Source organism: Lygodium microphyllum, chromosome 1 (assembly GCF_053477565.2).
Source record: "Lygodium microphyllum isolate KBCC chromosome 1, Lygodium_microphyllum_v1.1.10, whole genome shotgun sequence".
Lineage (NCBI taxonomy): Eukaryota > Viridiplantae > Streptophyta > Polypodiopsida > Schizaeales > Lygodiaceae > Lygodium > Lygodium microphyllum.
This window is the reverse complement of record NC_141135.1, coordinates 154403681-154418722: the sequence shown is the minus strand read 5'-3', so window position 1 is coordinate 154418722 and position 15042 is coordinate 154403681. Positions and strand designations below refer to the sequence as shown.

At 40.3% G+C, this 15042-nt stretch overlaps 1 protein-coding gene across 1 annotated transcript in view; it reads right to left on the bottom strand.

Annotated features, from left to right (window-relative positions):
* Positions 1-14058, bottom strand: part of LOC148041853 (protein LIKE EARLY STARVATION, chloroplastic) — a 28854-nt gene extending 14796 nt beyond the window's left edge. The window contains exons 1-2 of the mRNA XM_087683322.1: positions 13342-14058; positions 11120-11817 (exon numbers count right to left, since the gene is read on the bottom strand). Of these exons, the coding sequence (XP_087539448.1) occupies positions 11120-11817; positions 13342-13837 (1194 nt within the window). The 5' untranslated portion in view covers positions 13838-14058. The remainder of the gene's footprint in view (positions 1-11119; positions 11818-13341) is intronic.
* Between the last annotated feature and the right edge of the window lie 984 nt (positions 14059-15042).

The window sequence follows — 15042 nt, the reverse complement described above, 5'->3', positions numbered from 1 at the left end:
CTCTCATTCATACAAAGATTCGCAATCGGCTTAGCACACGACACTTAGAGCAACTAGTCTATTGCCACACTAACTTACGCATGATGAGAGCTATGATGAGCATGTGTAGTTCGAAGTAGGTAAAGTTTAAACACTTAACCATAACATTTAAATTTTAAAATTTGTTATTTTAACTTTTAAACTTTGAACTTTGAAGCTTATACTTTACAATTTAGACTTTAGCATTTACAATGATCAATCTTACGTGCATCACTGCATTGTGTAGGTGAATGTTGATACATTCAAGTTAACGAGTGACACTCTTTCGAGTATACATAAGGAGGTGGACAAGGAGGAGATGATTTTTGCAAAGCTCTATAGACAGCTTATAGCAGCAAATACTCGTGACACTCACAGTCAGCATGCTCGTGGGCGAGGAGTTCGAGTAGGTGGTAGCAAGGGCATGGTCATTCGACGCCCTCCATCATCGAGGAGGGGTGGTTCGAGTAGCTTGCAAACATATGTAAGGCGGGACTCTAGTAGCTCACATCCTATGCCTCATGATGGCATCCCCCCCTTGCCTACATAGCCACCACCTAGGGAGCCATCATTTGATGATTATGGTAACCTTATCAGTGAGGATGAGTATGAGTATGTCTCATCATTGGATGCCAAGAAGTCATCTTCAGACTCTCTTGATGAGCTCTCAGATGGTTCTGATGATGATGATGATGATGATAGTGATGCCTCATCATAGATTCATATGACATAGGTCTCTCTTTTTTTTTATATCAGATATACTAGACTATAGTTGTATCGCATGTTTTGCGCAGCCCATGCGACTTCGATGGTCACTCCATGTATTCATCTTATTCTGTAATGAAATGGCTATTTCCACTTAAAACATGTATTCTATGATCTATCATTTAATGATTTATGGTTTTTGTTATTTTAAAAATCATATTAATTTTTTTTCGTACTAATATCGTACCGTACCTTATAAAATCATAAGGTACCATTTAGTACCGTATTTTATCATACCGTACCATATCGTACCTTTCGTATCTGACAACTATGGAAAGTGCTTCCTCAAGCTTTACTTCGACAACACTCCAGATCCCTTAGCCTTCTACTATGTCCAGGATTTGAGAGGGGATGTTAGAGATTGGTATTCCCTGGACTGGCAAATGCAGTTTCCAGCAAATGCAGCAAACAATCCACATGGTAGGCAACTAATGTCAATAGACGACAAGCAAGGTAGGTGACACGTGTCAGGTCAGACAGCTGTGCTGCAGTCAAATTGTGCAGGTCAGAAAATTTTGTCCAATCGGCTGCATTTAATGCAGCCGACCTGCATTATTTGATGCATTTTTCTTGGGCTATTTATAGGCCCCACTTTCCACACTCTTGTATAGTTGTGCTCTCAGTTTTTAGTATGCAGACTATGGAGACTGCCCTCAGGGTTCACAAAGAGTGAGATCTTCGAGGTGGAGACATACGCAAACATTCTCTCTGCACCCATGTATATATATCTGCATCCTTATACAGCATTCTTCACTGCAGATTTTCTGCATTTCACTGTCTCTTTCTCTCTCTCTGTTCACTCTTTGTCTTGGTCATATGCTTCCGCACTGCTTCACTTTGACATCTTAATCACCTATAAAGGGTCCCTAAGCCTCAAGGAAGATCATGCTGTAACTCTAATCCTAGGGTAGATATTGTGAAGGCTTTGATGGAGGAGGTTGGATGTTCTCATGGCAATACCCAAATTTAGGTGTCTCAATGGCATGTCTTGGATTTGACACAAGCCAAGCTACACTTTTTTCGCTCAGGAGTAATTGACTCTTCACAAAGGATCTTTACCTTTGACCTCTTGGTTTTTAGATTCTGTGTGTTCAGGGTTTATTCTCCCAGATTTGCTTGATTGGCCTAAAAAGTGCTTGCTACACAATAAATTCAACAAAATGGAATGATTGGGCAGAGAATGTTGCATGATGTCCTCTTATCTTTTTATTTGTATTTCCTATCTAATGGCTAGACAAGTGAGGGGTTTTATTTCCTGCATGTGGACTTCTGTGGCACATCAAGGAACCACCACCCATTACTCAACTACATGCATTCATGGTCATATGGGCCTTTCAGATTTGAAAGACAGGACACAAAATGCTTTTATCTTGATTCAGCTACAGGCATCCATGCCACAGTCAGATTGATCATATGTTGCACCTTCTATTGTGATAAACAGTGAAAGTAAAATTGTTAAGATGCATTCACATGTACTGTGCTTAGGAACCACATGTGCATGTGTATATTTGGGAGAATATGGTTAGCATTTCCCCTTTCTGTCATACGTGAATGATAATCACCTCTGGCACAAAATCCAACGCACGTGCAAATGCACATGGAAGGTCTTACCCATGCAAGATGGTGTTTAATTCCTTTTTCAAGTAAGGAATGCAAATGCAAGTGCAAGCTACCTGCAAAGGTAGGGATGCATTCACATGCACTATGCTTAGGAAGCCAAAATCCAATCTACATGCAAATGCACATGGAAGGTCTTACCCATGCAAGGTGGTGTTTAATTCCTTTTTCAAGTAAGGAATGCAAATGCAGGTGCAAGCTACCTGCGAAGGTAGGGATGGCATTGAGTATAAGATACATAACAGACCATGCAAATATGCTGTTCCACAAATAAATCCTAGAACGGAGCCATTCATAAAGCTATCATATGACTCTGTGAAGCTGTCTCACCCTTGCATTTAGGCATAGTGACATGCTACTAGGAGACCCAAACCTAACCTGGATGATTTCCCTGATTCTTCAATGGCATGGTTGATTAGGTTGCACCAACTCATCCAAAGACTTGTGTCAAAAGAAGCAAAGGCAAAAACTATGAACCTATACAGATCATTACAACCTGTCACACACTTCGAGATGAACATGCAAAAGCCAATCCTCTGATTTCCAATACATGAATCTATCTCAGCAGCAGGAGATCCAATCCAAAGAGTTTTAGGAGCCACATCCATGTTATTGAGATACCCCAACTATTTGGTAACCACACCATGACAAATGATAGGACCCTGCCAGCCCAAAGCATTCCAGTCTCTCTCTATGCATTTGATGAGAATGGACTTTCAGGGATTCGCATAGAGGCCTGAGGCCAACTCAAACAATCCCCATAATGCCATTGCTCTGTCCAAATTTTACTTCTCTACCTTGGTCCTTGAGAAACATGAAGAGATCATCGGCTAGAGGCTGACAAATTAGTATCACTCTAGTGGGAAGAGTCAAACCAAAGAGCTAACCATCTATAACAATCTTACCTAACAAAGATAGCATCAGGTGGGTCACCTAGGTAAAAAAGAAAGGGCCAAGAGGATGCCCTTGATGCCAGGAGGCATATTCCACGGTGGATTCCGTGAGGTTTTACGGTGGATTCCGTAAACTTAGATGACCGGGGCTCATACGCAAAGAGGATTCTTTGTGCGAGAAGTTGATGGGGACGCCTGTCCTTTTCGGGCGTTTCATTAATTTAGTGTGTACATGGGTGATTCCATAGCGGGTGATTCCGCAAAATGCATATTAAATTAATAAACGTTTATGAGTTTAGAGTGCGCACTCGTAATAAATTAAGGTTAGGATTTATTTCTAACCAGTTGATTTATTTATGTAGCTGAAGACTGCTAGGTATTCACTTTTGTCGGTTTAATTGTGTTATTTTACTAACGATTGTGAATGCTTCAGTTGATGTGTAGAGATAGCAGCAGTGGCAGAGGAAAGCATTGGAGTCTAGCGGGTTTCCGATCTTTGGACTATATTTTGATAGGCGCCACGCCTATATTTTGATTATGTCTATAGAGACATCGATTATTTATTATTATTTTGTATGCGCTTATGCGCCTGGATATGTTATTTTTATTTGGACATTGAGATTGGGCGTGCCAGACTCTTTGGGCACCGTCCATTAGCTTTATTTTCCTATTTTTGGTAGAAAGCAAACTCAAAAGCTAAAAGCTTGTCATATTTTTGTAATTGGGCTATTTTTGAGCAAAAAGATTGGAAATATATATTAAATACATGCTTTGTGAAGCGCTCACACAAGGCATGGGGGAGATTCAACCCAATTTGTCTCTTGTCTCATGTCGTGCTTGTTTTTACATTGGTTTTTGTGCTAAAAAGTAGAGTGCTTTGTTCTTGGGGACCTTTGGGAATTCACTACATGAGCTACCTGCGTCCGATCTGCGCACCAGTGATATCAGAGCGGAGCAGAGATCAAGGGCTTCCAATCGCTACCAATCTCGGGCGAAGGCGGAGCTCCAAGAACAAACGGCCTCTACAGTCAATCTCGTCGCGAACCGTCGATACAGGCAGACTTCTGGCGATCAAGAACCCCTATTTCCACTGTCAGATCGCGAAGGACCACTCTCTGTCGGCGGAGGACCACTCCCTCATCTTCATGAACAAGTCGTGATAAACCAGTAAGAGCCATATCTATTTCTTCATTAAAAAAAGCTTAGTTTTAAGCTTAAGAAGCTTATTAGCTTCAAAACGTCGAATCGAGGCAAGAGGAGGAGCATCCCGAAAATCGCGCGGAATCAAAAACGCCCCCCCCCCCCCCCCCCCACGATCAGAAAAAAACGGCGCCTTCTTAAGCTTATTAGCTTAAGCTTAATTTATTAAGCTTAAGTCATCAAGCTACTCTGCAAGTTCTACTGGGCAGACAAGTCTGCAAACTCTCGGTCACGCACTCCAGAAGACAAGTTTCGCAAGTCGACACTAATCAAGTACTGCAAGTCCTGCAAATCGGCTAAGTCCAGCAAGTCAACAACCCTGCAAGTCTGCTAAGTCTGCAACTCTGCAAGTCAGACTAAATCAGAACTGATTAACGCTCGAAACTCCTAGAAGACTTGTTCGTTTGCAAAAACTCAGAACTGGAAAGTTGTTCGCAGCAAGCTGTTCTACCTATCTACAAGTTCGTTGAAGTACTTTCAGCAAACGGAGACAGAAATATTTCAGAATTTCTGAAAATTGAAGAAGAAAATACCCAAAAATACATAGCCTTGTAACCCCAAATTTGAGCTACGCTCATCCCGCTAACTGATTTTGAGTGAGTAAGGTTTGTTGAGTTTTACAGGATGACTACCCCACATATGGATGATCCTATGGCTGAAGACGACCTACCCGAGCCTACCATGGAGCAAAAGCTGGATCTTATCATGTTACAATTGGACGAAGAGCGAAGAGCTAGGCAAGCCTTGCAAGCGCAATTGACAAAGCTACAAGGAGCGTCCACTGATAAAGAAGAACCTCAAGCTGAAGAACTGATTCGCCGTACAATCGACGCCACTCTTGAAGCACAAACCATTCGCAAGGAATCCAAGATAAGTAAACGAAGTTTCAAGTTTCGCACTTTCAATGGCATAAGAGAAGGAAAGACTGTTTTATCATTCATTAGCCAGTTTGATGACTATTTCCATGAGGAAACTTATCCTGAGAAAGATAAAATCAAGTGTGTTACTAATCATCTGATAGATAGAGCATCACTTTGGTGGACTGTCGTCCGCAAGAGCATAGAATGTCCTGCTACATGGGAAGATTTCAAGAAGAAGTTCATGCAAAATTTCCTACCACCGCAATTTCATGAGAAGGCTATCAAGCAATGGGATTTACTTCAACAACGCGACCGTGAGCCTATTCCACAGTATACAGAGCGTTTTTGGAATGCACTCCTACAGCTACGCATGCTTGAAGACGTACCAGAGACGACCCATAAGCGGAAGTACATGTCTGGACTTCTTGGACATTACTACGCTGAGGTGAATATGTTCAAGCCTGCTACCCTTGAAGATGCCATCTCCTTAGCTCACGACACTGAAGATAAGTTACGTGGAAGAGATCGACGACCACAGCCATTCCAAGCAAACGGTAATTATGGATCTAAACAATTCAATTCAAATTTCAGAAGGTTTAATCCAGGTCGTTTTTCATCACCATCTTTCCGCAAGAATTGGCCTAAACCACCCGCATTACCATCCACTATCAATCCAAATCCTAAGCCTATCCAACAAGCAAATCCAAATATACCCAGACTCCCAGCCATTGCAAATAATGTGACCAAAGCCAAGCCTATCGTATGCTACAAGTGTCACCAGCCAGGCCATCTCGCAGCAAATTGTCATTCAAAGAAGCCATCAGCACATATCAACTACCTTGGAGCTATGGACGAGGACGAGCATGAGGATATGCCGGATTTCACTGAAGAAGAAGATGATCCTACTACTACTTCCGACACTTTACCAGGTATGCCTACTTTACATTCATTGTTGACTATGAAATGTATGGTGCATGGAAAAGAAAGAACTGTATTGCATGATGACGGTAGTACGCATGACTTTATTTCAGCAAAATTGGTAAAGGAATTGAAATTGCATACAGTACCTACGCACTATCGCATAAAAGCTGCATTTTTAGGCACTAGGTACAATGGCACACAAGAAGTTCAAGATCTAGAAATTCAAATTGGTCCATATATTGAAAGAAGAAATTTCTTAGTTGTCCCATTACAGTCTAGCGACATTATTCTAGGAATGCCATGGAGACACCAACATAATCCCAATATAGATTATTCCACACACACAATGAATATAAATTTTCAAGGAAAATCTATTACATTATTTGGTATGCATGCATCTCATATGTTTCCACTGCTTTCGCATACTCAAGCAAAACGTGCACTACGCAAGAATACTAAATCATATCTCATTTGGGTGAATGAATTGCACGCAAAAGAAACTCATATGCACCCTAGGCATAAGGAATTTCTTGCATATTTTAAGGACTGTTTTGCAGAAGACCTACCACCAGGTTTACCTCCATCACGTCCAGAAGACCATAAGATTGACCTAATACCTGGCACACAACCACCTTGCAAAGCCCCATATAGGCACAATCAAATAGAGCAAAAAGAAATCCAGACTCAAGTAGAAGAATTACTAAATAGAGGTTTAATTCGACCTAGCAGTTCTCCATTCGGTGCACCTGTGCTCCTAGTCAAGAAAAAGAATAATACTTATCGGATGTGTATTGACTACCGAGCATTAAACAAGATCACTGTAAAGAATAGGTATCCTATACCTAGAGTTGATGACCTTATGGACAAACTGCAAGGATCTTCTATATTTAGTAAAATTGACCTTAAATCTGGATATCATCAGGTGAGGCTAGATAGATCCGACATATTTAAGACTGCATTCAGGACACAGTTTGGCCATTACGAATTCTTAGTTATGCCATTCGGATTAACTAATGCACCTGCCACTTTCAGTAGAATGATGAACCGTATTTTTCTAAAATATCAATATTGTGTGATTGTTTTCTTTGATGATATTTTAGTATTCAGTCAAAGTGAAAAAGAGCATTATGAGCATTTATCATTAGTTTTTCAATTACTAAAAGAAAATCAATTGTTTGCAAATCCTGACAAGAGTGAATTCTTTAAGACAGAAATAGAATATCTAGGTCATATTGTATCAGAAAAAGGAATAAAAGTTGATCCTAAGAAAATTGACGCAATATTGCATTGGCCTATTCCTAAAAATGTACATGAATTACGTTCATTCCTTGGTCTTGCTAGTTTCTATAGGAAGTTTGTACGTAATTTCTCATTATTTGCTTTACCATTGACCAAACTTCTTAAGAAAGGCATTGTTTATCAATGGACTGAAAACTAGCAGAAATCCTTTGATTTACTTAAACGTGCATTGACCAATGCCCCTGTCCTACAATTGCCTGACTTTAACAGACCATTCTTTTTAGTTGTGACTGATGCTAGCGGATCAGGAATAGGAGCCGTGTTAATGCAAGATAACCATCCAATAGCATATTCTAGTTCTAAGCTGAAACCCTCTGAGCTCAAATATTCCACTTATGACAAGGAACTCTTAGCAGTTGTACAAGCATTGAAACAATGGAAGCATTATTTAATGGGTTCAGAATTCATGATAAAGACCAACCAGCAAAGCATTAGACATCTACTTAGCCAACCCCAAATTTCTGACCGTCATATCAAATGGGCTTCATTCATTCAAAGTTTCCATCCTATCATTCAATACCAACCTGGAAAAGAAAATGTAGTTGCCGATGCATTGAGTAGAAGACCTGCAATTCATAACATTTCTATCATATCTTTTGATTCTTTGATTGCTATGAAAGATACATATCACCAGGATATTACTTTTCATTCTGATTGGCAAAAATTAGTTCAAAATAATTTCATTCCTGTTGATTCATTATCATATAATGATGGATTTATGTCCTTTGAAAAGAGACTGTGTGTTACTATTCCATTCCGATCTTTTGTTTTAAATGAAATTCATTGTCCCCCATATCAAGGTCATAGAGGTATCATTTCTACATTACGCATGTTAACTGAAGATTTTTATTGGCCGCATATGGATGCAGATGTGTCTAATTTTGTTTCTGAATGTTTGATTTGTCAAAGAATAAAAAGACATCATGGTAAACAGTATGGACTATTAATGCCTTTATCTATTCCATCTAAACCTTGGGAACATATATCTATGGATTTCATTACTGGCTTACCAAATACTAAATCTAACCATGACATGATTTGGACAATTGTAGATAGATTTAGTAAGCAAGCATATTTCATTGCATGTAAGAAAACTTTAACAGCATCACAAGCAGCACAGTTATTTTTTAAAACTATTTTTACTAACCATGGATTGCCGAAAGTGATTATTTCAGATAGAGATTCTAGATTTTGTAATAATTTCTGGATTACACTGTTTTCAAATCTAGGCACAAAGATTGATTTTTCATCTGCATTTCATCCAGAAACAAATGGACAAACAGAAGCCACAAATAGCACTATTTTAGATCTTTTACGTGCATACACTATCTCTAAACCTCAAACATGGGATACTCATTTGCATTTATTACAGTTTGCTTACAATAATACACCGCACACATCTACAAAGAAAGCACCTTTTGAAGTTATTTATGGACATAGATTATCTACACCTGTTGCATCTTTGTCTAATAGAATACAAAGTGCCGATGATATTGCTGTTATGCATAACACTATTTTTGATGAGGTAAAGGATATGATTGCTAAAGCCCAACAATCATATACCAAACAAGCCAACAAGAAAAGACAAGCCATGAATTTCAAAATTGATGATTATGTTTGGCTTAGAATAGAAAAGCGTAGACTGCAAAGTGTAGATAGACATCCAGTTGTCAAATTAGCCCCTAGATTCTACGGACCATTTAGAATCATTCATAAGATTAATGACAATGCATTCAAGTTAGAACTGCCATCACATTGGAAAATTCATAATACCTTCCATATTAGTTTATTGAGACCATTTAGAGGACAATTACCTATCCACACTGTCTATGAAAACCCACCTTTACTAGAGGAAGAGACTGAAATACTTGAACCAGAAGCCATCATAGACACTGACTACATGACCACTAGAACTGGCCGAAGGTATTCTAGAAATCTAGTGAAATTTAAGAACCATCCTGTAGAGGAAGCACAATGGATGCACGCTAGAGACCTAAATGCTTTCCCCACTCTGTTAGCTCCACATTGAGCTAATAGCAATTGAGGTCAATTGCTATCCCACCCCGGGCGTATGATGCCAGGAGGCATATTCCACGGTGGATTCCGTGAGGTTTTACGGTGGATTCCGTAAACTTAGATGACCGGGGCTCATACGCAAAGAGGATTCTTTGTGCGAGAAGTTGATGGGGACGCCTGTCCTTTTCGGGCGTTTCATTAATTTAGTATGTACATGGGTGATTCCATAGCGGGTGATTCCGCAAAATGCATATTAAATTAATAAACGTTTATGAGTTTAGAGTGCGCACTCGTAATAAATTAAGGTTAGGATTTATTTCTAACCAGTTGATTTATTTATGTAGCTGAAGACTGCTAGGTATTCACTTTTGTCGGTTTAATTGTGTTATTTTACTAACAATTGTGAATGCTTCAGTTGATGTGTAGAGATAGCAGCAGTGGCAGAGGAAAGCATTGGAGTCTAGCGGGTTTCCGATCTTTAGACTATATTTTGATAGGCGCCACGCCTATATTTTGATTATGTCTATAGAGACATCGATTATTTATTATTATTTTGTATGCGCTTATGCGCCTGGATATGTTATTTTTATTTGGACATTGAGATTGGGCGTGCCAGACTCTTTGGGCACCGTCCATTAGCTTTATTTTCCTATTTTTGGTAGAAAGCAAACTCAAAAGCTAAAAGCTTGTCATATTTTTGTAATTGGGCTATTTTTGAGCAAAAAGATTGGAAATATATATTAAATACATGCTTTGTGAAGCGCTCACACAAGGCATGGGGGAGATTCAACCCAATTTGTCTCTTGTCTCATGTCGTGCTTGTTTTTACATTGGTTTTTGTGCTAAAAAGTAGAGTGCTTTGTTCTTGGGGACCTTTGGGAATTCACTACGTGAGCTACCTGCGTCCGATCTGCGCACCAGCCCTTGTCTAAGTGAGTGAATGAGATCTATTTTGTTGGGCACTCTCCCATCGAGCGCTCTTGGTTATGAGCCCCAAGTTCTAACCACAACACTACCAGTTAAGGACCTATCGAGCCACTTACTGTTTGATAATGTGGGAAAAAAAGAAAACAAAGCACATTCTAAAAGGCTTTATGCAAGACACCATGAAGCTTTTGTGACTATGTTCTTTGTTGTTTCAAATGCACATTGCACCAATGTTGTGGTGTGTCTATTCAAATGATACAACTTGTATTGGGAGCAAGAAAATAATAAACAAAGGCCTCTCACTATTTTGCAGTCAACCATACCATCCAAAAAGACCTTTGGCTTATTCTAACATAAATTATGTAGATTGAAATTTTCTTTAGATGGTTAGTTACATGTAACAAGACAATAACGCCATGATAAAGTATAACTTAGATTGAAATTTTCTTTAGATGGTTATTTAACTATGATAAGTCACTAACAGCATGATCTATACTGTCAGTAATGCTGTATGAAACAGAATAACAAGGTCTCAACACAACATTAACGATTTTAAAAACCTGTGACTCTTCCAAAACAAAATCACAAAAAAGTGGATTCAACCTGCCACATCGCTTCCTTCCAAAACTCACGCCACACATTTCCATGTGAGTCACGACCAGATTTTTCAGCTCCGAGCTCCTTATAGTCAAGGTCATCGAGTGCCTCCCAAAACTTTTCTTCCCACTCTGTACCATCTGTGTTCACACCCCTAATAACAGTCCAAGTACACAAAACTCCATTTTCACGCTCTTCAGTTCCTGTTTCTTTCCACCAGCAAGTCCCATCTGAATTGACACCATGAGTTGTTTCATCCCTATTCCTGTCCTGTACTACAGATGCTACCTCTGACTCAATGTCTGGAATAGAGACAGTAAAATCTGGAGTATCTTCCTCAGCAGACTTTGCATCTCTTTGAACTTCTAGAAGAGATTGGAGAGGTGGAAGAGAAGGCTTTGCTCTGCTTTGGAACTTCAATGACAATTCCTGGGTCTTGTCATCCTGTTCTTGTTTGGTGCTTTCAAAAGAAATGATCAGTGTATCATCAGCCATCTCTTTCTCTAATGTTGCAGGAAAAGTTGTGGTAGGCAAAGAGTTGGCTCTTGACTTCTGTAACTCGGATTGTAGGTCTAACTCTGGAGGAGACCATGTCCAAAAATCTGGACCAGGAGTTGAATGGACTTTTAAATTTGGCTCAGTTGAAACAGTTGACTGTGTAAATGAAGGCCCTCTTTCGAACCGATCTGTTTCAAATTGTTGACCTGAAAAAAGGATGGAGAAAATTAGTGACAGGACACTGGGAAGATAGATATACAGGTTAGAATGGCAAAAGCCACAACCACCTCTAAAGCTAGCTATTATAAACATGAGTTTAAATTCTGGAATTAGCTCGATATAGGGGCTTCTAAAATAATGATAATATCTGCATGAATAAACCACATAAAATAGAGCATTGAAGCAGTGGAACAATGTCCTTAAGAATGTAAATGAACACAATACTGGACCGTACGTTATCATGCATTCCTCCTTATGGGCAAGTACAAGGCACTGGAGCATGCATAATCCCACCATTGAAAAACCAAAAAAGAACAGTAGAACACTCCATCCACTACTCTCTCTTCTAAGATGCATCACAATCTTTTTCATGTCATGGTGAATCTCGCACATAACAACCTATGTCAGTCATACAATACAGTAAATCCTAGTGTATCCCAGTGGGCAATCAGATATGGTGCACTTCATATTCATATTGGCAACACAGTATTCAAAGCAATTTGGAACCTGCTTGTGACTGGTCTCACAACTGGCCTGCAATGATCTTGCCATGATCTGGCACCGGTCTTCACAAGCATCAGGTGACTCTTGTTCATGACTGTTGGAAATATAGACTGAACAGTGAATGCATGTACTTATATGAAGCTAGATCTTGGGTTTTAGACAACCCTTACACCCTTGTGAGGGGATCTTATTCGTAATTCCTTGATCCTAATCAATTCATGTATATAGCCCCCTAACGTGCTTGGAGGGATTTAGTTCACCTAATTCCAACCTATTCATGCATTCTGGTTCACAGTCACTACTTAACCATTGGACTTCCCAACTCAAATTGCAGATTGCATAAAAAGATTTTAGAAATCACTTTGGACTGTGTGACAGATTTCTTTCTCCTCACTCAATTTTTTGCATTCCTTGCATAGGCCAGACTTTGGGCACTGCAGACAGTCTGAGCATTGTGAAACGGTCTTCCTTCCAGTACGTCTACTTATGAGTTTTCTACACTGCATTGACCACCTACTGGTCTTTAGCATTTCATGGCACTATGATGTGCATGATGGTATTTTACAATCCACGTGTCATCTATTAAAGCTGCTGTTAGGTAGAGCATTCCCGTGCTAGATTTGATCTTTAAAATAGAACTTTGCTTAAATGTTCTCCTAGACTTCAAGTTATCCATGGATGCAGTCACTGCTTGGAGAATTGCTGGCTATCTTCACAGCTACCCTCACAAAAAGCTCATGTAAAATAAGCTCGAGTACGTCAAAAAAGCGAATGGCATCCTGAGCGTACACAAGGGACATTCAAGCAGGCTGGCTGAGCATTATAAAACAAGGCACATATAGAGGATATATTTTAGGATGGTGTCATACAAGGCCCAGCAAGGAGCATGATGTAAATTATGGCATTGCCCTTTGTGGGATATGAAATGCCAGTATCTTGATTTTGAATGAAATTTTGCATTTTCCCTTCACTGAACTTTCTAGAAAATTTTGAGATGAAGTACGCACTTTTCTGAGACTCCACTGATGTCTCGGACTTCTTTCTATATTCTGAGAGAGCTCGCAGGTAAGAATCTGGCAGGGAAGCTGGAGAATTCTGGAAAGTCGCCTGCTCGGTCAGTAACGCCTCGGCAGCAGCCAGAGCGGCAGCTGCCCGGTCGACCACTTGCATTCGTTGGATCCGGTCCCTCTCTTCAGGACTCGTCTGCAAAATCGTGGCGAACCGCCTCTCTTTCTCCTGCCAGTCATCGCTTTCTGCTTGGGAGAACTCATGGTCCTGTTGCTGCAGCTGCAGCTGCTGCTTCTGCTTCCGCAGATTCTCGTCCTCGTATCGTTGCTTGGCTCTCTTCCACATGCTGAGATAGGAAGTGGAGGAGGAACGGCCATCGCTGGCAGCACAATGTACTCTACTGAGGGGTCTAATTCTGTCCGGTTCTTCGGGAAGGAGCAAGGCTATACGGAGAGGGGACTTGTTGCACGCGAATGACAGGCCGGAGGCTTCCATTCTCTCTCTCTCTCTCTCTCTCCCTCTCTCTCTCTCTCTCTCAGAATCACGGTTAGCTCTCCATTCCTTCTCCCTCTCTCTCTCTCTCTCTCTGTCTCTCCCTCTTTCTGTGTGTGTGTGTGTGTGTGTGTGTGTGTGTCAAGATCACCGTTAGCTCTCCTTCCCCATCGCTGACACGTGGCGAGCCTCAAGCCTCAAGTCTGTCTGAGTAGACATGCTAGTGCCCAAATGTCACGAGAAAGACCATTTTTCTTGACACATCTTTACTATTAGTTAAGGGGAGGTGGGGGCGGGTGCCATGTGGCAGCCCCAACCTCCCAACAAAGAAACGCGGGAGCGGGTGCCACCCATCCAGCACCCGCCCTCGCCACGAAAATCGCGCCCGCCCCGGCGCGAAGCGCTCGGGCAAGTCTAGGCACGGAGCGCCTAGTACAATAGCTATCAACCTTACCTACCTACTCCAACTAACTAAAATTGTTAACAACATCAACAACGACTTCAATTCTTAAGTCTAAACTTATCAACAGGGCACCATCATTCACTTCGACTCTTGAGCACATGGCACTTCATGCAATGGATGCCTTGAAAATGAAGGATATTTTGTAGTACTCCAAGTTTTCACGCGTGTCTAGATTTCATCTGTTTCGCTCTCTATGTCACATGTTGGCGCATTGGTACACAATCAATTCCTCTATATAGTTTACATACATATTGCATTAGTATACAAATTAATGCATCAGCATGAAATCTAATATATTAGCTTATTCCATACATATTGCATTAGCATACAATTTAATGCATTAGCATGCAATCTAATATATTAGCTTATTGCTTTATACAAGACACATTAGTCAAGTAGTCATCTCTCTCTCTCTCTCTCTCTCTCTCTCTCTCTCTCTCTCTCTCTCTCTCTCTCTCTCTCTCTCTCTCTCTCTCTCTCTCTCTCTCTCTCTCTCTCTCTCTCTCTCTCTCTCTCTCTCTCTATATATATATATATATATATATATAGTTTGTTGCATTACGAGAGCTTAATTTCTAGGAGTGCAAGCTAGAACGAGGAGATTGAGGGGGATATGGAGAATGAGTCATCATTTATTCTCTAGAATTAAAGAACAACATCTTAATCCTTTTTATTTTTATATTAAATATTGGGTAAGGTTTTTTACTTGATATATTCATGGTGTTATAAGACATAATATAGTTTT